Here is a 25,666-nt window from a genome sequence, read left to right on the forward strand (position 1 = left end):
TGTTATGAATTAGGTCTAGGACTATATGGTTATTTTACTGATGGTTGGAATTAGGTCTAGGACTATATGGTTATTTTGTTGATGGTTGGAATTCGGTCTAGGACTATATGGTTATTTTGTTGGTGTTAGGAATTAGGTCTAGGACTATATGGTTATTTTGTTGATGGTTGGAATTAGGTCTAGGACTATATGGTTATTTTGTTGATGGTTGGAATTCGGTCTAAGACTATATGGTTATTTTGTTGGTGTTATGAATTAGGTCTAGGACTATATTTTTTTTGCTGATGGTTGGAATTAGGTCTAGGACTATATGGTTATTTTGTTGATGGTTGGAATTGGGTCTACGACTATATGGTTATTTTGTTGGTGTTATGAATTAGGTCTAGGACTATATTTATTTTTTGCTGATGGTTGGAATTAAGTCTAGGACTATATGGGTATTTTGCTGATGGTTGGAATTAGGTCTAGGACTATATGGTTATTTTGTTGATGGTTGGAATTCGGTCTAGAACTATATGGAAATTTTGTTGATGGTTGGAATTAGGTCTAGGACTGTATGGTTATTTTGTTGACGGTTGGAATTAGGTCTAGGACTATATGGTTATTTTGTTGATGGTTGGAATTAGGTCTAGGACTATATGGTTATTTTATTGATGGTTGGAATTAGGTCTAGGACTATATGGTTATTTTATTGATGGTTGGAATTAGGTCTAGGACTATATGGTCATCTTGTTGATGGTTGGAATTAGGTCTAGGACTATATGGTTATTTTGTTGATTGTTGGAATTAGCTCTAGGAATATATGGTCATTTTGTTGATGGTTGGAATTAGGTCTAGGACTATATGGTTATTTCGTTGATGGTTGGAATTCGGTCTAGGACTATATGGTTATGTAGCTGATGGTTGGAATTAGGTCTAGGACTATATGGTCATTTTGCTGATGGTTGGAATTAGGTCTAGGACTATATGGTCATTTTGTTGATGGTTGGAATTAGGTCTAGGACTATATGATCATTTTGCTGATGGTTGGAATTAGGTCTAGGACTATATGGTTATTTTGTTGATGGTTGGAATTCGGTCTAGGACTATATGGTTATGTAGCTGAAGGTTGGAATTAGGTCTAGGACTATATGGTCATTTTGTTGATGGTTGATATTAGGTCTAGGACTCTATTTTTTTTGCTGATGGTTGGAATTAGGTCTAGGACTATACGGTTATTTTGTTGATGGTTGGAATTAGGTCTAGGACTATATGGTCATTTTGTTGATGGTTGGAATTAGGTCTAGGACTATATGGTCATTTTGTTGATGGTTGGAATTAGGTCTAGGACTGTATGGTTATGCAGCTGATGGTTGTAATTAGGTCTAGGACTATATGGTCATTTTGCTGATGGTTGGAATTAGGTCTAGGACTATATGGTCATTTTGTTGATGGTTGGAATTAGGTCTAGGACTATATGGTCATTTTGTTGATGGTTGGAATTAGGTCTAGGACTGTATGGTTATTTTGTTGACGGTTGGAATTAGGTCTAGGACTGTATGGTTATTTTGTTGATGGTTGGAATTAGGTCTAGGACTATATGGTTATTTTGTTGATGGTTGGAATTAGGTCTAGGATGATATGGTTATTTTGCTGATGGTTGGAATTAGGTCTGGGACTATATGGTTATTTTGTTGATGGTTGGAATTAGGTCTAGGATGATATGGTTATTTTGCTGATGGTTGGAATTAGGTCTAGGACTATATGGTTATTTTGTTGATGGTTGGAGTTAGGTCTAGGACTATATGGTTATTTTGTTGATGGTTGGAATTAGGTCTAGGATTATATGGTTATTTTGCTGATGGTTGGAATTAGGTCTAGGACTATATGGTTATGTTGCTGATGGTTGGAATTAGGTCTAGGACTATATGGTTAATTTGTTAATGGTTGGAATTAGGTCTAGGACTATATGGTTATTTTGTTAATGGTTGGAATTAGGTCTAGGACTATATGGTCATTTTGTTGATGGTTGGAATTAGGTCTAGGACTATATGGTTATTTTGTTGATGGTTGGAATTAGGTCTAGGACTATATGGTTATTTTGTTGATGGTTGGAATTAGGTCTAGGATGATATGGTTATTTTGCTGATGGTTGGAATTAGGTCTAGGACTATATGGTTATTTTGTTGATGGTTGGAATTAGGTCTAGGACTATATGGTTATTTTGTTGATGGTTGGAATTAGGTCTAGGATTATATGGTTATTTTGCTGATGGTTGGAATTAGGTCTAGGACTATATGGTTAATTTGTTAATGGTTGGAATTAGGTCTAGGACTATATGGTTATTTTGTTGATGGTTGGAATTAGGTCTAGGACTATATGGTCATTTTGTTGATGGTTGGAATTAGGTCTAGGACTATATGGTTATTTTGTTGATGGTTGGAATTAGGTCTTGGACTATATGGTTATTTTGTTGGTGTTATGAATTAGGTCTAGGACTATATGATTATTTTGATGATGGTTGGAATTAGGTCTAGGACTATATGGTCATTTTGTTGGTGTTATGAATTAGACATATGACTATTACAATTATGTTGCTGATGTTAGGAATTAGTTAGGCTTTATTCTCTATGATTATTTTGTTGATGTTATGAATTAGGCATAGGACTATTATAATTATGTTACTGGTGTTAGGAATACGTTTGGCCTAGGACTTTATCATTATTTTGCTGATGTTGGGAATTAGTAAAGCCTAGGATTGTATCATTACTTTGCTGATATTAGGGATTCGTTTGGCCTAGGATGGTATGATTATTTTGTAGATGTTAGGAATTAGTTAGGCCCAGGATTGTATCATTATTTTGCTCATGTTAGGAATTAGTTATGCATTGCGCAGATGTTAATAATTAGTTAGGTTTAAGGCTGTATGGGTATTATGTTGGTGTCAGGAATTAGACATCGATATTCATAATTATTATCACAATTTCTAAGATCTTTTTTAGCATCACACTGCAATTTAATAACATGAATATGCAGCGAGTTTCGAAGTTAGATGCTTGTGTGGTGCAGTACAATGTCAACAAAATTCTGAGGTGTAAACAAGTCAATATTTTACTGTTTTTTTTGTTTGAGATGATCGTATTCAAACTAATGACTTGACAAAAGGTACTCCATTAAAACTATATATTTTTTTTTCTTAGAGTGACTGTTATTATTGTCATGAGGTAGGTGGGCAGCATTAAAAAATGACCTTGACATAATTACACGACACCATGAGTAATCATTCAGAATTGACGAGAAAACAAAGATCTTCTCTCATTGTTTTATCATCTGTACAAATATTTTGATGCTTTCCAATTTTTTTATTTAATGTGTTATCTTTTGTCTATCCTCAAACATCCTGAAAGACTGACAACTTTATATCAGGGTTATACGTCTTGTATTACAAGTATATTTTGTCTATCTTATAGCATCCTCAAGGACTGGGAACTCTTATGTCAGGGTTAAACGTCTTGTATTACAAGTATATTTTGTCTATCCAATAGCATCCTCAAGGACTGGCTACTTTATGTCAGGGTTATATGTCTTGTATTACTAATATATACTGTTCATGCTAAAGTATCCTGAAGGACTGGCAGCTGTCTGTCAGGGTTATATGTCTTGTATTACTAGTATATTTTTTCTATCCTCTATCATCCTGAAAGACTAGCAACTTTATGTCGGGTTATGCGTCTTGTATGACTAGTATATTTTGTCTATCCTCTATCATCCTGAAAGAGTAGCAACTTTATGTCGGGTTATACGTCTTGTATTAGTAGTATATTTTGTCTATCCTCTATCATCCTGAAAGACTAGCAACTATATGTCAGGGTTATATGTCTTGTATTACTAGTATATGTTGTCTATCCTATATCATCCTGAACGACTAGCAACTATATGTTAGGGTTATATGTCTTATATTACTAGTATATATTGTCTATCCTATAGCACCCTGAAAGACTGGCAACTTTATGTCAGGGTTTTATGTCTTGCATTACTAGTACATTTTGTCAATGGTAAAGTATCCTGGAGGACTGGGAACTCTATGTTAGGGGTATATGTCTTGTATTACTAGTATATATTGTTAATGGTAAAGTGTCCTGAACGACTGGGAACTTTCTGTCAGGTTATATGTCTTGTATTACTAGTATATTTTGTCTAGCCTATAGCATCCTCAATGACTGGTAACTTTATGTCTGGGTTATATGTCTTGTATTACTAGTATATTTTGTCAATGCTAAAGCATCCTAAGGACCGGCAACTTTATGTCAGGGCTATATGTCTTGTTGTTGCTGTTGGTGTGGGGTTTAACGCCATTTGTCAGCACAAAATAGGCTATTATTACGGCTAGTATTAATGGTGGAGGAAGAACCCGGAAAAACCCCGTGAAGAACCACCGACCAACGAGAAGCTACTGGCAAGCTTTCTCACATACCCACATTGGCTGAATCCTAAACTCGAACCCATGCAGGCAGAGGTGAGATGACAGTGATCTGTAATGGACAGCGCTTTAGACCACTCAGCCACTTGGGGCCCCACGCTATATGTCTTGTATTACTAGTATAGTTTGTCAATGGTAAAGTATCCTGAATGCCAGAAAAGCTTATGGCATAGTTATATGTCAGTTATGTCTTATCTTTGGTATATTAATTATCTTAATAGGAAAGTCCATGACAAATAATTAAATGTATATGCTAAGATGAATGTGTTTGTATTGTCTTGGCCGGATATAACTCCCTACACACAATTCATATTGATCATCACAGTGCACACTAATTATGTCTTGGCCGGATACAACACCCTCCCTACACACAATTCATATTGATCATCACAGTGCACAGTAATTATGTCTTGGCCGTAAATTATATCCTACACAGAAATTAGTATGATTATGTCTTGACACTAAACCTAATAACATAAGCGGTACATGCAAACACTACTATTTACTTTTTAAGTGAACTTGAAACAAGGTTGTGGGGTCCTTGCCTGTACTAGGTACTTATAGCAACACAACTGTTGAGGAAGCAGATATTACAAATATATCTATTTTGGTCCATTCTGGGGTAGAAATGACGAGACTATTAAGAAGGTCATCATGGAACCAAACTCAATGTATGACTGACACCATTTTCATTTAGGATCAGCTAGGTATAAACTTGCTGGTAAAAACTCCATGTTCGTAAAGTCATCAATTAGCGGAGGAGTAGAGATAACAAGATATAAATTTACATTCAGCAGAAGTAGCAATAACAATATTTACAAGTCATCTTTTTGTGGCTGCAATATTGGACATCAGATCAGTACCATTCTAATTTAAGAACAACATGACATTCTAGAAGTTTTATGGTGTTAACACATTAACCCCCTGGCAACAAGTTTATTTGGCAGGAAGTAGTAGCCTACCGCCGAGCTCTGTAGCACCAAGATCATGTACGATGCAAAAGAGTGGGTCGTATTATAGAATGGCAGAAAAATATAGATCTACAATGATGCCAAATAATCTGGAAGTTATTATTGCACAACAAAACACAGAGGGAAAACTTGATTTTTGGACCCAATTTTGTTCCACCCAAAATTCGGAATCTGATTTTGTGTCCAGATTTCAGACTTTTTGGTCTCAAATCTAAGGCAGACCAGCATGAACTGCAAACAGATGAACTTTTGTAAAAAGTAGGATAAGATGGTCATTTAGAATAAAGAGTGGTCTCGATATGAAAATACTGGGTCTGTTAAACAAAAAAAAATAGAAAAGAACGCCAACTTTTACACTTCTACACATGAATGAGCCAAATAGCCATGAAAAACGATGTTTCTAACACAACAAGGCATTAGGTAATTGGAAAATCACCTGGAAGTTGATGCATTAGGATGTATTCAGAACTGCTTTCAAAATGTGTTTCCTACTTGTATTTCAGAGGAAAACGACAAAAACCTGCAGGGGTTAATGTGTTAGGATGTTTGACATGACTAGAAGTGTTATGGTGTAAACGTGTTTGTCGCCATTAGAAGCTGTATGGTGTTAACATGTTTGACATCATCATATCAGCACCATTTTAATTTAAGAACATGTCATGCTAGAAGTTCAGACTATACATCATTAGAAATCTTTTATTAAAAACCACAAGTTAATATGACCATCCATTAAACTAGCCATAACAATATGTTCAAAATGGATACCATGGTGGCCATATTGGATGTCAGAGCAGCACAATTTGATTTCAAGGTCAACTGGAAAGAATGTATATAAAGCTTGAAAGGCAAGATTCCAAGTAGTTTTGGAGGAGTGGGGATAGCGGTCTCACGTGAAGAGACAGATGGAAAACCAACTATCCCTTAAGCTCCTCTGGTATATTACCACTAGCGTTAAAAACAGCTGACATGCTTCACAACTCATGATTAGGCAGATTTTTAAACAAAGTTAACCATGAGCTTGTTAAAGGTAATGACGAAACAACTTTAATCTCATTGGTCTTCTGGTGGTAACAATCAATCATTTTGCTAACTGTAAAATCAGTATCATCATCATCATTTAAACTGGCATGTGGTTGCATGCTTCTTTCATATTTACTATTCAAGAGCAAACAAGGAAAGAACTTCCTGCACATCAACAAAGTACCTGTTTTATTATCAATAAGTAACTGTACTTGGAGGAGATAAAGGAACTTTCATTGGCTCAGTCAAACATCATGCAAGCTCACTTTGGCAAAAAAAAAAAAAAAAAAAAAAAAAAACAATGAACCATAATAGCAGTCATTGGCTATGCAGGCTTTTTCACCTTTACAGAAGGTAAAGAATTCTCTTCGCTTTCAGCTATGGCTGGTAAAGGAGTGTAATGGGTTGCTAAAAGCAATGACAACTCATGATTTGTGATTGTGACCCCCTATACCTTTACAGTTCATTGTTACAACCATCAACATGTCATACATGTTGTATAAAAATGCAGGCATCTAGTCAATGAAGTGCATACGAAATGAACATTGTACAGCTCTGATACAATCAGAGTCAAGATGGCTGAAACTCTTATTTAACGAGAGTTTTATATTCTTCACATACAACCGTAATATCAGACAAAATTGAAAGAATGCAGGATATCAGGGAAAGAAATGCAAGAAAAGTTTACTGACAGAAATGAGCAAAGAGATGACATAAAAAGATCATATCATTATTCTTAGCTGCAAACCCCAGAGTAAAAAAAAATATTTATGAAAAAATACTGATTTTCAGGAATGTATATGTAGTAACAGGACCCTATCTCCAGGCACTGGTTCTGTGATCTCTAAAACCTCATGTAGCAAAAATGCTACAAATATATTCCCCAAAACCATGTAGCAAGATTACCCTATTCTTACGTAACAGTAATACAATGACTTTGTTTTTTCCAAACCATGTAGTAAGATTACCCTATTCCCAAGTAACAGTACTTCAATTGAGTTGTGATCTCCACAGACATGTAGTAAGATTACCCTATTCTTAGGTAATAGTACTACAATGACTTCGTGATCTCCAAACCCATGTAGTAAGATTACACCATTACCAGGTAATCCTCTGGATTGGATGGGATTGGTCCACAAATTCTTAAAAATGCTGCACCACTAATACCAAACTCACTAACGCATAACATAAACTTAAGTATAATGAGTGGTAATTTTCCAGAAACACTGAAATGTGCACAGATTACACCTATCTTTAAGAAAGGAGGAAAGGACGGTCCAGGGAATTACAGACCAATATCAATTCTTCCTATATTGTCAAAATTATTTGAAAAGCTTGTAGCCATTCAGGTCTATAATTTTTTGTAAACACTCTCTATTTCATAAGCGCAATCAGGATTTTGAAAGTACCACTCGTGCCAAACAAAACTTACCAAATTAATTGATTTTTGGTTGAAGGAAATGGATAATGGACATATGACTGGGATTATTTTCCATGCCTTCAAGAAAGCCTTTGATCTTGTTGATCATGAAATTCTGCTGCGAAGGTTGAACTGTTGCAGGTTTGACAATCCTTCTTTAAACTGGTTTAGATCATACCTAAACCAAAGGTCTCAACAAGTAAGCATTAGCAATATTAGCTCTCAAACTCGCACTGTTCATTCTGGGGTCCTTCAAGGTTCAGTTTTGGGCCCTCTCCTCTTCCTTATCTCTCTCAATGATTACCATTAAATAATGAATCCACAAATACAGATTTGTTTGCAGATGATGCAACCTTGTATACATCTAGTTCTGATAGTGAAGTTACCCAAATGAGATTAAACTCAGACCTTATTAGATTCCAAACCTGGGCACAACAAAGTAGGAAGGTAATTAATGAAGGTAAAACCCAGTAATATATCTTGCAATAAATAATCATCCACATTAGAAAATGGCAAACATGAAAAGCTTGTAGTTGTCAACGTAGATAATAATGTATTATGGAATGACCATATTGATAAGCTTTGTAAAACACTGTCATCCAAAATTGCCCTACTCAGCAGAATCAAGAAATATTTACCTATGGAAACTCAAAATCTATACTACAAGTCATATATTCTTCCAACAATGGATCATTGTTCTAATGTATGGGGAAACTATGCTAAATCTGAGCTTGACAGGATGTATAAACTTCAGAAACGAGCAGCACATGTAATTTTAGATGCATCTGTTGATCATCCCTCAAAAGCATTATTTACAGAACTCAAATGGTTCACAATGTATGACAGGATAGATTTTCACAAGGTGGTTCTTTTATATAAATGTCTACATGGAACGGTACCAGAGTATCCTCAGGATTCATTCAGGTCTGTTTCAACACAATATCAGTTGAGATCAATATCACAAGGAAACCTTCTAGCACCAAAACCAAGAACAGAGCAATTTAAGAAGAGCTTCCAATACTCTGGTACAGTTCTGTGGAGCAAGCTTCCACTACATGTAAAATCTGCTGAAAATATTAGAGTATTTAAGAAGAGATATCATGACCATATTTGTGTTTCTAATAGATAATGGAATTTAGTATTTTAATACTAAACATGTTAAAATACACAATAATTATTGCTGTCTTCATATAATGTGCATTGTTATACCTTCCTTAAGAGGGTTTCACGGTAGAGTAACGAGTCACCCTCTATAAATAAAGCATTCTTCTTCTTCTTCTTCTTCTTCTTCTTCTTCTTATTATTATTATTATTATTATTATTATTATTATTATTATTATTATCATTAGTAGTAGTAGTAGTAGTAGTAGTAGTAGTAGTAGTAGTAGTATTAACAGTACTACAATAGCTGATCTCCAAAGCCATGTAGTAAATTTACCCTATTCCCATGCAACAGAATACAATGACTTTGTTATCTCCAAACCTGATATAGTAATTTATAACTATGGTGCCTCAAATACATATAGTACCATCACCTTGTGTGTGTGGTGTGTGTGTGATTAGGATTTTTAACGTAGCTTTAACAATTTCTCAGTCATATCGCTACAATGTCTACAGTGTGGCAGTTTATAATCATGTCTAGCACTGGGGCATCATGTTGCAGACACGTAGCATGACGTCCCACCCAGTCACATTACCTTGACATCAGGAAAACCAGTCCTAACACTAGCCTTATAACGCTGAGTGCCAAGCGAGACAGCTGTTAGTACCATTTTTGTAAGTCTTTGGGATGACTCGACCGGGGTTCAAACCCACAACCTCCCGCTTCCAATGCGGACGCTCTAACCACTAGGCCACCGGAGTGGTCACCATCAACATAAACATGATGTAATAATATTGCTACGAAGATGAAGTTTAATAATATGCATTAATAATGTTTGTTAATACAGTAAAATTAATAGTATCATGTGGTAAATATAAAATAGCTGCTTGATGAACTTCATAAGGAGTGCTGACGTCAGAATGTGCATGCAGAATTGTTTTGGTGGTGGTAGCTAAATTGACCTTATTGACTGTTGTGCTAACCATTTTGCAGCAACAGAATGTGTAACATTAGCTGTATCAGTGAGTTTACTAATCGCTGCTATACCTTTTCAATATCCTCTTGGGCTATAATAAATCAATTCTATTATTTCAATAATCGGTTGATTAATTACTGGCTCCGAATAATAACTTACATTTCATTGCAGATCTTACCAACCAATTAGCTAATAATTCTCTGAAAGATTTATTTTTTATGGAATTAAATGCATGAATCAAGCTTACATCTACAATATGTCTTTGTTGCAGATCGTTACTTTTATAAGCTACATCATGAATATGACATGCTTTATCAATCGCGTTTATTGAATATTCACCAGGGCTTGGTTGATCTCGCTCGTCAAGTCGGATATCAAGTCGGGTACCAGGACCACAATAATTATATCCAGGAAGATGTTTTTCTCCTGGGTATTTAGACCATGGAGTTCCTGGTAATTTTCCTAATGAAGCAGCGATATCGCCACCAATTTTTCTTGACTTGTCAAGGAAGATAAATTTATATTTATTTGTACCACATTTAACACGTTTACCTGTAAGTGCACGCTTTTTACTTTTTGTTATTATTATTGTTAATCCACTTGTGGGGGTGGATGGTCTACACCGAACACAATATAGATCCATATTATTTATTATATTTCTACAACACAGATTTATTTGATTTCTCAGCGACACGAAAACAAGAGCCAGTCAAACATATTTCAGCATTACCAAATTCCATCAATATGATAACAATAGGTCCATTTGGGTCCAGTAAAATGCAATTGTTACTTAATTTGATAATGCGAGGGTTCAAGTGGGACAAGTTATGTTTAGTAGCTCTGATCATCAGAGATGTTATTTTGTACTTAAAGATTTTAATGAAAATTCAAAATTGTTAAATGGTGATGACATTATTAATTTTATAAATGATATTGATGAAGCACCATCTGTAGACGACCTTGATGGATTTATGAATAATTTAGCTGTGTATGATGATGTTATGTTTAACAAACAAACCAATCCAGCAAGAATATTAAGCCGTGGAAGGCATACAAGTACAGATATTATCTATGTTACTCAACGATACAAATAAATACCTAAAGTAATCAGAGATAACTGTAATATTTTAGTTGTTTTAAATGGAGTTGATACACATACTCTGCAAAATATTCGTCAGACTTGGTGTAGTGGGATACGGACATGATTCAGTTCAAAAATTTATTTTCAAAAACAATCTGCTCCACACGGATTTATAACAATACATTAACATGATCCCAGAACAAAATATCATATAGGAATTAATAAAATATTTGGCTGATATAATACTGATTTAAATATAGCAGCAGAGAGGGTGCGACCTCAATGAAACATCCGGTTGGTAAACAAAAATGCACATACAAATTTAGAAAAACAATAACAACAAAAATAAAGTAACAAACTAAACTAACCCAATTAGAGAAACTCTCTGTAAAGACACTGGTTTGACATTATTGACCTTATTTGTTTCATTTTCTTAAGAAGCTTTATTTTTCAAAAATGATGTTTCATCAAAAGATCTGTTCACCATCTCTGCTGTTTAAGTCTTGGTGCTTCATATCTTTTCCCATGTAAAGTAAGCTATTAATTAAGTCTTGTTATTTTACACTGTTGCTATGTATAGTATGCCACTTCCCTAACCGAGTCTTGTTGTTTCACGCTGTTGCTATGTACAGTATGCCACATCCCTAACCAAGTCTTATTTTTTCACACTGTTGCTATGTACAGTATGCCACATCTCTAACCAAGTCTTGTTATTTCATAATGTTGCTATGTACAGTATGACACTTCTCCATCGAAGTCTTATTTCACACCGTTGCTATGTACAGTATGCCACTTCCCTAACCAAGTCTTATTATTTCACACTGTTGCTATGTACAGTATGACACTTCTCTAATGAAGTCTTATTAGTTCACACCGTTGCTATATATAGTATGCCACTTCCTAACCAAGTCTTATTATTTCACACTGTTCCTATGTACAGTATGCCACTTCCCTAACCCGGTCTTATTATTTCACACTGTTGCTATGTACAGTATGCCATATCCCTAACCAAGTCTTATTATTTCACACCGTTGCTATGTACAGTATGCCACTTCCCTAACCCGGTCTTATTATTTCACAATGTTCCTATGTACAGTATGCCACTTCCATAACCCCGTCTTATTATTTCACACTGTTGATATGTACAGTATGCCACATCCCTAACCAAGTCTTGTTATTTCATGCTATTGCTATGTACAGTATGCCACATCCCTAACCAAGTTTTGTTATTTCACACTGTTGCTATGTACAGCATGCCACATCCCTAACCACGACTTGTGATTTCATGTCTGGTGTTACATTAGACTAGTCACCTCCTTAACTGGTACAACCATTATGATGTGTATATAACGATAATGGAACAGGGGAATGGGCATAATGTAAAATACAGTATGACAATTTATCAAGAAAGAATCATGGCATCATTTATCACACACACACACACACACACACACACTGTCAAATAGCATTATCATGCTGATCAGAAAATTTTTAATTCATATACTATGGAGATTATGGCACTCATTGCCTTGCCTGCATGCACGAACCTCTATACCCCTCAACAATCCACACATCACTAAAATATGATTCTACGAAGTCACTTGCATATGAATTCATGTGTGGCAGACACGCATATCGACCTAGTAATTAATTCCCATCTAAGCACAGTCGCTGCAAATACCTATGACAGAAATCAAGATATATAGAGATTATTATATTTTTATTAAGAAATAATACTATCATATAACTTAGAGAGTTTTATATACAACAAACAAAGTTGAATGTGTTATCCCTGGATCCTACAGAAGAATACTTGATAATATGAAATAAATGTCTAAATATCATGTAGGTTATAGAATTTCCAAAGTTCTCAAAATGCATGGTAACGTCTCTTCATATTTATAAATGCACTATCAAACATTCTGCTATGGGATCCACATATCATAAAATTCTCTCTCTCTCTCTCTCTCTCTCTCTCTCTCTCTCTCTCTCTCTGTACACTTTTTTATACAAACTAGAATAACAAATACTGAAATGATGGATGTCAACAATTTTACAAATTGTTCTATTTGCATTTTAAATTTCACATGATGGTCATTTGCAATAAACAATATTTGTGTACAGCAGAATGTCATTTATTTTGCTGCTGTATTAGGATTTAATGCCACTTTACAGCACAATATAGGCTATACATAATGGCCAGTATAAATGGTGGAGGAAAATCCCCGGAAAACCCTGGAAAGAACCACCCACTCATAAGAAGGTACTGGCAAGCTTTCTCACATACCCATATTGGCCGAACCTGAGACTCGAACCCACGCAGACAAAAGTGAGATGGCAATGATCCATAATGGTGAGTGCTTTCAACCACTTGGCCACTCTGTGCCCCACAGTATATCATAGGAATGTACCTAATATAAACAAACCTGTACAATTCATTGCAGCCTAAATCCACAGAGTCCTGCATGTGTGCCTGTAATAACATTGTGTAGTTACCATTACCTTGTTTGTCATCTTCAGCTTCCCCAGGGACCAGTCCAGAAGGAAGCATTTCTGTAGCTACACTTGACTGCCCTTGATCTACCTAGACAAATGGAAGAAATTCTTGGTAAACTATGGCAAAACTTAATTGTACATAAGAACAATGGTCTGTAATACGATACTGGAGTCAGCATCAACAATTTCAATTTTGCTCATATAACTGACTTGAGACACAGGCATTTCTGAGGAAACACAATAGAGCATTACTGTACTATAGTTGAGAAAATCATTCCATGGCATTTACCTCTGCATATTTCAAGACTGAATTAAATTAAACTGGCTCATTAGGAAATAAAAAATGACATAGTTCTGTAATTGAAAATCAGTTTAAAAGATTTTAAAATTTTAGTTTCTGATTTACTGTCAAATAATAAACACAAAGAGTAGTCATGTTAGTTTTTTGTTTTTGCTTCATCGAAGAAATTTTTTTTTAAAATGGAGCAGCAAATGTTGTAAATTGTTCTGGTTTGAGGGTGTCTTGGAAATAAACTTGTGGAAGGTAAATAAAAATATTTCAGTGTCGAATCGGTTCTAGATGAATAGAATAATAATGACAGACCTTTATTAATGTGCACAGTGCGTAATACACTTGTGAAAGTGTCCCACATGGCTGACCTTTATTTGTGTGTACAGTAAGTGTGATTTTCCAATGATTCATGTGTGAAAGTACCACAACAACTTCATAGTCTAGATCTGGCACATGTCACCAAACATACTAATATGTGCCAACAACTGTCCTCTTCATGACCATCATAATCATACAAATTGCTATTGTAGCGTCACTAAATAAAAGGGACATAACTATCAATTGTGTTTGTAATTGTTTTCCCTCGATGTGTACTTTTAACCTACACCTGGGTCATCTCATGTTTTCTCCATATCATGTACAGCAATGATATAACCAGATTTCAAAAACATGGTATGAATATTCATGAGAAATCTATGAAGTTATATATCTGCTCCTTACACAAAGACTGGTGCTAAATTCAATGCATCATGTATCGATACTCAGCAAATGCAATGTAGCAATATTATTTTAGAGGGGTTGGGAATTGCTATTCAGTTTTCTGACATTAATCATTTTAAATATAAACATGTTCATGAAGAAAACTTGGTATAATGCATAAGGGAAGTTTATGTTACCAGAATTATTAGTATAATCACAGAAACAGAAGCTGTCTCCATTAAGTAAAATGAGCTCAAGAACTACTGAACAAGTGGTTCTTTTGTTCCATAACATCACATACAATGTTATATTATTTAAAAAAGATATTCATGAACAAATGTGTCTTTTAGAACCCTATCTTGTACTACATACATAGTAGACAGCTGTATTATTGAAATACATGTTCTCCAATGTAATGTTTATAGATCATTTTTATATACTATTTCTAGTTGGCCAAACCTATCCCACAGCTGCATCTGGTACAGTCATGCACATTTGACGTAGGGCAACTTGAGTGACCTCCACTACTTACATGAATAGAACTTTCTTCCTAGAAGACGACAAATGCCTCGAATAACTCCATCAAATATTCAATTTTAAAATAAAATAAAAATTACTATTAAAAGATACAATAATTGAAACGGGAAAAATAAAAAAAAAGAACAAAAAAATAAATAAAAAAAAAAATAAAAATTACATTATATATATATATATATATATATATATATATATATATATATATATATATATATATATATATATATATATATATATATATATATAGATATATATCCAGAAGATGGTAAAACACAAAATAAATAAAAAGAATACAGCACAACACAACCACAAGTAGGGCAGGAGGGCCTCCCCAAATGATCTGAAATGATCAACCGGGGAGACCACCCCCTAAAAAAGAATTGAACATTTATCATTATAGATCGCTGCAGATAGTAGTAAACAATAATATGCCAGACCACAAGTATAAGAGTTGAAATGTACGTTTCCATCAAGTATTTTTAACAATAAATGAGTATCTACTGCTTTATGTTACTGCATCGTGACTCTCATCTTAACTCCGCCCGCCCCTCTCTTATGACTGCATGGTAACGAATAATCCTAAAATAAACAAGTCAACTTGTCTAACTAGTAGCAAACAATGAACACCAAAGGCGGCACATCACATATTAAGCAGTTTCCTCAAATATTTGCCATTTAGTTAATAAATTAAATGGGAATGAATGTGAATCCCAAAACTGTTTTTGATACATTGGATTCACTAAGAAATTTACTCTCTCTCTCAATCTCTCTCTCTCTCTCTCTCTTTCTTTAGTTTGCAAATTCCTTGAAAAAAATATAGATAATACTGTTGAGTTAGCTCATCCTGCGATACATTTGCAATGGCCAGTTGCTTCAGTACTATCATCTATGTGTAACTCATGTGGCTTCTCGGATTGGGCTTGGGATCATATGACGTTGGCATTGATGATGCTGTGTTCACCTGTATGCATCCATCCACTATGAAATTAATTACATGCAGCGAAGAGATTTGTAAGTCATCATGTTTTCGTGAGTATATAGTCTTGAAAAGTCACCTAAATACACGCCAACTTGTACAAATTGTAATTCTGGTCACAAATGAAAATCGTCCACCCACCCCTTTCCTTTCAGAAATGGATCATACAACTTTTAAGTCCTATTCAGGACCGCGGACATAATAGGACAAATTCCTCGGGACCACAACAGTCAGCGGGTCCACCATTGTTTCAATTTGTGATTCATTTGGGCCTGCTGGATAATTTTTAGTAGGGCCCACAAATACTGTCCGCTGCCCTGGTCCTCTCTGATGCCTTTTGTGCTCATATCTACTTTTCTGTTTTAGGCAGGTCACTGAACTGTGTACTCATGGTTTTTAAAGAAACTTTATGTGAAGGGTGTCCAGATAGCAAACCTTTACAAATTTGTTTGAAACTTTCTTCATGAACTTAGACTATGTTCATGACAATTGCTTAAAAGTTGCCCTACGTTGATTGTGCATGCGTTAAATATTGGAGTGGAAAAACCCAGATTCGACTTCCTGAAAAAGGTCTATAAACATGATATACCGTTATGCCTCTATGCGTCCTCCAGTCAGCTGATTTCAGTCACACATTGTTATTGCAGTTGTGCTCGTATATTTTGGGTCTTGAGATGACCCCTGATAAATATAAATGTGCACTCCCCTTTCGCCTTATTTGTACAAATGCAATGTAGTAATTTTATTTTAGAGGGGTTGGGAATTGCTTTTCACTTTGATGACATTAATCATTTTAAACATACATATATTCATCACGAAAACCTAGGTATAATACATACAGGGAAGTTTATGTTATCAGAACTATTAATATAATTACAGAAACAGAGGCCGTCTCCATAAAGTAAAAGTGAGTTCAAGAACTACTGAATAAGTGGGGCTTTTTGTTCCATGACATCGCATAAAATGTTACCACACTATTAATTAAAAAATGATATTCACGAACAAATGTGCCTTTTACAACGATATCTTGTGCTACATACCTAGTAGGCAGCTGTCATATTGAAATACATGTTCGCCGATTTAATGTTTATACACATGATATACTGTTATGCCTCTATGGATCCTCCAATCAGCTGATTTCAGGGTCACACATTGTTACTGTAGTAGTGCTCAGATATTTTGTGTCTTGAGATGACCCCTGATAAATATAAATGCTCACTCCCCTTTTGCCTTATTTGTACAACAATGAAAGAGTGTCAAATAAAAGTGCCTGCTCAAGCAGTCAAAGACTGCATCCATATATTCGGGTATGGTTGTCATTACAGACATTGTCTCCAGTTATTGTACGAATTTCGTTGATTTCATATCACAGGTGCTCGATGCGAGCTTGATGTTAAGAAAAAAATAATAATCTAAAGGAAAAAATCATAGAGAGTGACAAAACTACCCTAGATTACCCCGATGACCCGTTCTGACATACGACCCTCCCTAACATAATATAAAAGAGAGAAGGTACGGAACTTCCAAATACTTCGCTCCACCCATGACCCTCGATTTCCTACTGCTGTTTTCGTTTTTAAAGGCACGCGACCATACTATATGGCTCGTTTTACTTCTGAAATATTTATCTATCCATCAAGCCATCATTGACTTTTCTGCGTTGTACCAAACTGAAGTTACGGGCTCCGAAACGATTTTCGCGAAGTTTTCCTTTGTGGACACTTCCGTGCTCATCCTAAAACCAGTGACAAGAGCGATATTGACAATGTTTTTAACTCTATGGTACATCCCTTTTTGAATTAGAGAGCAGCAGTAGATTCAAAAGTAAGTTTTTTACTTACCATTAACTCGATTCAACTTTAGGAATCCTGTTCCATGCAAGTATTATACATTGTCTTCTTCACTGCACAACACATCGTATACATCTCTATTTTCAAAATAGGCGGCACTAACGTCAACGCCGAAATATGATTGGCTCAAAAGATTATTCTTATCATCATAGGAGCACGGAAGTGTCCACAAAGGAAAACTTTGCGAAAATCGCACGTTTCGGAGCCCGTGACTTCAGTTTGGTACAACGCAGAAACGTCAATGATAGCTTTATGGATAGAAAAATATCTCAGAAGTAAAACAAGCCATATAGTATGGTCGCGTGCCTTTAAAGACGGAAATAGCTGAAAGAAATCGAGGGTCATGGGTGGAGCGAAGTATTTGGAACTTCTGTACCTTCTCTCTTATATATTATAATAGAGACGGTCGAATGTCCGAACGGGTCATCGGGGTAATCTAAGGTATTTGTGTCACTCTGTATGATTTTTTGTCCTTTAGATTATTATTTTTTTCTTAACATCAAGCTCGCGTCGAGCACCTGTGTTTCATATCACAGAATTTGTAATCACTCGCAAGCTTATCAACGGCCAAGTCGTTTTGGACTGGCTGACATTGGAATGCACACAATTCCATGCTTCGTTTACCACAATATTTGCACATGCTTGCTATCTAGCTAATCAGTCTGAGTTCAAAATTTCCCCCAACGTATGTATATCGACCTGTAAATAACTCTTCAAACCCAATGCTGCTTGTACGCGGTGTCGACAACACCTGACTTCCCAGTGGCATAAGTATGCGTATAATAACACTGCTTGAATATATAGTGCCTCGCAAATGTATACCCCTTTACCGGTATGTTGACTAAACGTTGATTGGTTAACAGGTACAAAGATTATACATCTTTGATTATCATAACCAATGAGAGGGTTGTTTACTCAATATTTTGATAAAAAGTCTGAAATGTAATATGTTAAGTTTAGTCACACTGGAAGGGGATTTTCCGCACTTTAAGAAATGTGTGTAGTTAAGATAAACAGAGATGGATTCAGGTTGAGATGTGAGCGAATTTGTAGAGTTTAATGGTAGCGATATACAAGAATGAAATGGATAACTCTTAGAAAGTGGAACAGTCATTGATGTTAGTCCAGTTTCAACACCATATGCAAGCAACTGTAAATCAGATGACAAGGATGCCACAGGACCAATTACACAATGGAGTGATAAAATCGCTGTGTTCGAGATCAATGATTTTGATTATGATGTTGAGTGAACTGATTGGAGTGATGACGTCGCCTTGTTAGAGATCAACGATTTTGAAACTGACATTGATTCAGACCATCTAAGTAAAGAGAATAATTTTCTCTAAAGTTCTTTTATTTTTCTCCCATGAATGCAGCAGATATCCATCAACCCCATTGCCTGGATTGCATCCATATATTTTGGGAACCCAGGATTACAAGAAATCATGACAAAAGTAGGCAGATATTTTCATGCTAATGGTAGAACACAGGCATTGGAACAAACTAATGTGTACACTTACCATATAACATGAGTTTACCCAAGAATCGAGTATTATGAATTAAAGTAGTGAGAGACCTTACAAGAAAAAGAACAAATTGTGTGTGTGTGTGCGGACAACGTGTTATCAAGTCTTCTGTTGTTTCAAGATATACTTCAATATGGACTCAGGGTGGCCTACTGGTTAGAGCGTCTACCTCAGATTCGGGAGGTCGTAGGTTTGATCTCCAGCCGAGTCATACCAAAGACTTACAAAACTGGTACTAACAGCTGCCTCGCTTGGTGCTCAGCATTAAGAGGTTAGTGTTAGGACTGGTCGGCCTGGTGTCAGGATAATAACTGGGTGAGACATCATGCTACATGTCTGCGGCATGATGCCCCAGTGCTACCCATCACTATAAACTGCCACACTGCGGACATCGTAACAATATGTCTTAAAAGGAAAAAAGACAAGGCGCCCAGCCAAACGGAATCATGCATGGATTAGCCATATAACAAAAGATAAGGAAACTAACATAAAATAAAGAAAAATCTTGATTCAAAATTATGTTTTCCAAATTATTTCTATTTTTGTAGATAAAATACCCAATCATCAAATAATGGACAGGGAAAAACAGACATTAATTTCAGAAAACATCAGGGGCATCCCTGAAGCTTTATGTGCTGGGATGGGGATGTGCGGTGTCTAGGGATAAGGAGCTTACAGATCTAAAATCTGAAAAGTAAATTTCATCTACAAAATTTCATAATAATTAAATTTTGGAAACTCCTAATTTTTCATTTCTAAAGTAGATGAACTCTTCATGTGAATTTCGTGTTTAGGTATTTGTACTTTAAACTATTTATCTTAAGTATTAAATTATCTCAGAGTATTAACTATTTACAAATAAGTCAATTTGTTGTATGAAGTAGGAATTCATGAAACTTTAGAAAATGTACAGATTTTCATGATAAGTTATTATACATAACATCTAACATTATTAGTATTATTATTATTATTATTATTATTATTATTATTATTATTATTACTATTATTATTATTAGTATTATTATTATTATTTGTTTTTACCACTCCGGTAGCCTAGTGGTTAGAGCAACCACTTAGGATGCAAGAGGTCGTGGGTTTGAACCCCGGTCAAGTCATACCAAAGACTAATATAAAGAAGGTACTAACAGCTGCCTTGATAGGTGCTCAGCATTAAGAGGTTAGTGTTAGGACTGTTCAGCCTGGTGTCAGGATAATGTGACTGGTAGGGACATTATGCTACATGTCTTTGGCATGATGTCCCAGTGCTAGACATCACTATAAACTGCCACACTGCAGACATCAAAGTGATATGACTGCAAAATTGTTAGAGCTACATTAAAATCCAAATCACACACAGATTATTATTATTAATTATTTCTATTTTATTACTATTATTATTATGTTATGTATGTTTAGTTTAATTGCCTGTCTGTTAGTTTTAAATTTTTTATGCAATTACATGTTATTGTAATGTAACATTGTTTACAGGAATTGACATTGTCCAAAATTGAGTTCAGTACTGTTTGACCTTATTGGCTTTCTTGTTAATTTTTTTTTTAAATTTAGGTAAACAACTAATAATAGCTTCATGATATTCTATGTGTGTGAGCTCATTGACCAAATTATTATTCACATAAACAAGAAGGCGTAAACATGTTGATCAGAGCAAGGATTTGAAGATCCCCAGGTGAACTGAATAAGCTGTTGTATTGTAAGTAAACAAAGATCATTCTATAAGTTATTTTCCATTAGGTAATGGTTGTTTGTAGAAAATGACAATGTGACCTGAGGTCAAGCAGAGAAATTATTATCTTGTGACTAAGAATTTTACTAGTTGTGCTTTAACATCTCTATCAGCAGAACTGATCCAAGCTGGGGAGAAACAATGCTCTGCATCATCACAAACATCTGCAACAAGATATGGCAAACAGGAGTATGGTCCTCGCTATGGACCCAATCACTGATCATCACCATGCCCAAGAAAGGAAACATGCACAACAGTGCCAAAACCACAATCAGTCTATTAGCCGTCCTTGCAAAGTCATGTTGAGGATACTGCTGAACAGACTAAAGCCACAGGCTGAACATATCATTACCAAGGAGCAGGAAGGTTTCAGAGCAGTGCGCAGCACAACAGAGCAGATCTTCAACCTCAGGATATTGTGTGAGAAGTACCTCCAGCACCAGCAAGATCTATATCATGTCTTTGTGGATTTCAAGGCATTTGACAGGGGAGCCTTGTGGGAGACCATGAGACTGTACAACATCAATGCCAACCTCATCACAGTAATGGAGCACCTCCATGACAAGGCCACCGTGGCAGTATGCTTCAACGTCAGCATAGAGAACTGGTTCAGAATGACAGTCAGAGTCAGTCAAGGCTGTCAGCTCTCTCCCTCGCTATTCAACATCTTTCTGGAGAGAATCATGGCTGACGCACTTGAAAAGCATGAAGCGACAGTCAGCATCATAGGCTGAAGGCTGAACAGTCACTAACTTGCATTTTGCCGATGACATTGATGGACTAGCAGGAACTGAGCAAGAATTAGCAACCTTAGTAGACAGCCTTAACATAACCTCTACAGCCTACGGCATAGAAATCAGTACAGAGAAGACCAAAATGATGACTTGTAACACTAAGGACATCAGCACTAACATAAGAGTCCAAGGTACGAAGCTAGAACCAGTCTATAGTTTCAAGTACTTGCGGGCAAGTGTAACAGATGAAGGATTGAAACCTAAAGTATTCTTCAGGATTGCACATACAACAGCAGCGCCGATAAAACTGAAGCCCATCTTGAACGACAAGAACATCGCACTCAGTTCATAAGGTCAGACCAATGCACTCACTGGTGATCTCCATATTTCTCTATGTCTGCAAATCATGGACCATAACATCTGACTTAGAGGAAAGGATACAGGCCACAGAGATGAGGTTTCCGAAAGACATTAGCGTCACATACAAAGACCATATCACCAATGACGAAATGCAACAAAGGATAAGACAAGCCATTGGGCCTCATGATGACCTCCTGATTCTAGTGAAAAAACATAAACTGCAGTGGTATGGACATGTCTCACGATCATCAGGACTTGCCAAGACAATCCTACAAGGCACTGTAGGAAAAAGAAAGAGAGGCAGCCAAAGAAAGAGGTGGAAAGGTAACATTCAAGAGTGGACAGGCTTGACATTAAATGACTCACTCAGAAGGACGTAAAACCAAGAGGAATGGAGGAAGCTGGTTGTTTGGTCTTGTGCGATGCCCCAACATTCTAACAGACTACAGGACCGATGATGATGCTTTAACATCTAACACTGTAAGTTGTGTTATGTTGTGAAAAGTGAGGGCTGAATTTTATTTTCTTCAAATTAAAAAATTCAAGTGATTATTTTCGCTGGAAATATAGAGGTGACTTGACAAAATTCTGGGATAAAGACATTCACTGGAATTTATGCTGAATTCAAACTTGGAATAATATTTCTGTGAGTCAGCAAGAGACTGTTGACACATTACTTTGCTGACTATAAGAGCCATCATCACCTTCCAATTTTGATCTCTTTCGGACTTGAACGGAGTTTCATTCAGGGCCTTTATTGCTTGGACTTATATTTTTAATTCTTGGTTTATTTTTGGATCTAATTTGCAATATCGTAGGCTCTTTTTTCTCATTTTTCACGTTGTATTCTAGGGAGAAAAATTATTTGTTAAATTTTACACAGCTTATTGTTTTCACTCTTTTCTGTTACTTATTTTAAGAGCATAGACTCCTAACAGAAAATTAGGTGCTCGTCCTTGTGATACAAACTTTACTAAAATATTTCAGAAAACTTTGCCTTTAAAATTTAAATTCCCCCAAATTTTGGAGTCTTTTAAATCTCAGGTATTATTTCACATTTTAGAAATCTTTAATGAAATCAGCAAGCTTTTTACAATGTCATCAAAAGTGAAGATCTTTATTTCAAATCCCACTCAGCAGTAGTTAGACTGTTTAGAAAAAGATGAATTGCTTCAACTCGACAAAAAGTATAATCTTTCTGAGGAAAAGGCTTCTTTAATGAAGCAAGAAAAAAAAATTGGTACAATATTTGGTGGAAACGTGTTTTGGTTTCGATCAGTAAGTATGTATCAGACTCTAACACAAAAGTAAAATAATTAAAATTAAGATACAAAATGGAATTAGAGTTAAGAAAAGCTTGAACTTCAGAAAGACAAAAGTGCTGTGACAAAATTCTTGGATAAATACATTCACTGGAATTTATACTGAATTCAAACCTGGAATAATATTTATGTGATTCAGCAAGAGACTGTTGACATATCAGCACTTTGCTGACTATAACAGACATCATCGCCTTCCAATTTTGATCTAATCAGGAATTTAACTCTGTGTCATTCAGGACTTTTATTACTGGGACTTGTGTTTTTAATTCCTGGATTATTTTTGGATTTAATTTGTAATACCATAAGTTCATTTTTCTCATTTTCACTTTTGTATCGCAGGGAAATAAAATTATTTGTTAAATTTTACAAAGCTTGTGGTTTTCACTCTTCTATGTTACTTACTTTAAGCGCATGGACTAATAACAATTATTATTAGCTTGGAATTATATTTCTGTGTTTATGACTGAACTCTTCATGACAAAATTGTAGAGTCAGTTTTGTAGCTTGAAGTTCTGTAAAGTCTAAAAATCCTGAATGATTTTCAAGATCAGAGAGGTTATAACACAAAAACATATTAAAACAGACAATGCTGGACGTAACATTGGAGTTTTGTTTCAAATTGCCATTGAGATGAAAAACAAGTGTCATTCAAAGAACTGCTGCTTTACTGACCCAAAGTTATTTACAGGAAACCAAGATAATACCATTTGACAACCATACTGGATTTAAAATTTTCACCAGTTTGACTTAGAACCAATTAAATATCATAAGACATCTTTCAGTGGAAACCAATGTCAATGTTACTTTCAATTAAGGAGTGTGTGTGTGTGTGTGTGTGTGTGTGTGTGTGTGTGTGTGTGTGTGCTTTGGATTTTTAACATAGCTTTAACAATTTGTCAGTCATAACGCTATGATGAGTACAGTGTGTTAATTTATAGTGATGTCTAGCTCTGAGGCATCATGCCACAGTCATGTAGTATCATGTTCCTCCTAGTCACATTATCCTGACACCAAACTGACCAGTCCTAGCACTAAATTCTTAGTGCTGAGCGCCAAGCGAGGTAGCTGTAAGTACCATTTATGTAATTCTTTGGTATGACTCTGTCAGGGATCAAACCCACGACCTCCCGCATCCGAGGCAGATACTATAACCACTAGGCCACCTGTGCGGTCACAATTAAGGAATATAAAGATTTTGAAGATGGCTATCCAGGCAGCCATATTGGAGGTCTCCTCTGTTTCACTTTCGTTTAGAACCAAACATTCATCATAAGAGGTCTTCAAGTGAAAATCGTTCGAGTCTCGGGCTCGGCCAATGTGAATGTGTGAGAAAGCTTGCCGGTAGCTTCTTGTGGGTTGGTGGTTCTTTCTGGGATTTTCCTAAACCATTAATACTGGCCCCCATGTTTAGCATATCTTGTACTGATAAATGGCGTTAAACCCTATAACAACAACAATTGAAAATCCCAAGTTAATAATTTTGATCCATTCATGAAGAGTAGAAATAAAATTTTCAAAATGGCCACCCAGCTATATTGGTCGTTATTACTGACTAAATGGTGGTATTGTGTACATGTATGCAATGTGTTTTTGGCATTTACAATACAAATTACAATGCTTGTAACTCGGCATTGAAGTCCTAAGTTTGTTTCAGTGACTTTAAACAATGCATCATTCCATTAATACTTGACTCCATTTGTTGGTTACAAGGTTTCAGTCATTACACAGACTTGGCTAAATTACTAAACCATGTCTAAATACAATATTGTACATGGTTTATTGGCTAAATTACTAAACCATGTCTAAATACAATTTTGTGCATGTTTTATTGGCTAAATTACTAAACCATGTCTAAATACAATTTTGTACGTGTTTTATTGGCTAAAACATTATGCAAACTTCTCAGAAAGGATGATCTGATTAAGGATCATATCTTTTTGTACACTAGCAACTTAACTAACAACAGTGTAATATTTGCTTGACATAATGCAAAATGTCTCGTGGTACATACCATGTGGACTAGAACAGCACTGTGCTGTTGCATCTGTACTGGGTTAAAATGAACTCTTACTGTACTTTCAGCCTGAAATTTAGCAATATT

At 35.6% G+C, this 25,666-nt stretch overlaps 1 protein-coding gene across 1 annotated transcript in view; it reads right to left on the reverse strand.

Moving 5' to 3' along the window:
* The window catches only part of LOC149772541 (uncharacterized), a 108,537-nt gene extending 94,930 nt beyond the window's left edge, over positions 1 to 13,607 (reverse strand). Inside the window, exon 1 of the mRNA XM_089947672.1 lies at positions 13,532 to 13,607. Coding sequence (XP_089803798.1) covers positions 13,532 to 13,580 — 49 coding nt within the window. The 5' untranslated portion in view covers positions 13,581 to 13,607. The remainder of the gene's footprint in view (positions 1 to 13,531) is intronic.
* Positions 13,608 to 25,666: the final 12,059 nt, after the last annotated feature.

This window comes from Sinohyriopsis cumingii, unplaced genomic scaffold (genome assembly GCF_028554795.1).
Source record: "Sinohyriopsis cumingii isolate HCF-2022 unplaced genomic scaffold, ASM2855479v2 utg001397l, whole genome shotgun sequence".
Taxonomy (NCBI): domain Eukaryota; kingdom Metazoa; phylum Mollusca; class Bivalvia; order Unionida; family Unionidae; genus Sinohyriopsis; species Sinohyriopsis cumingii.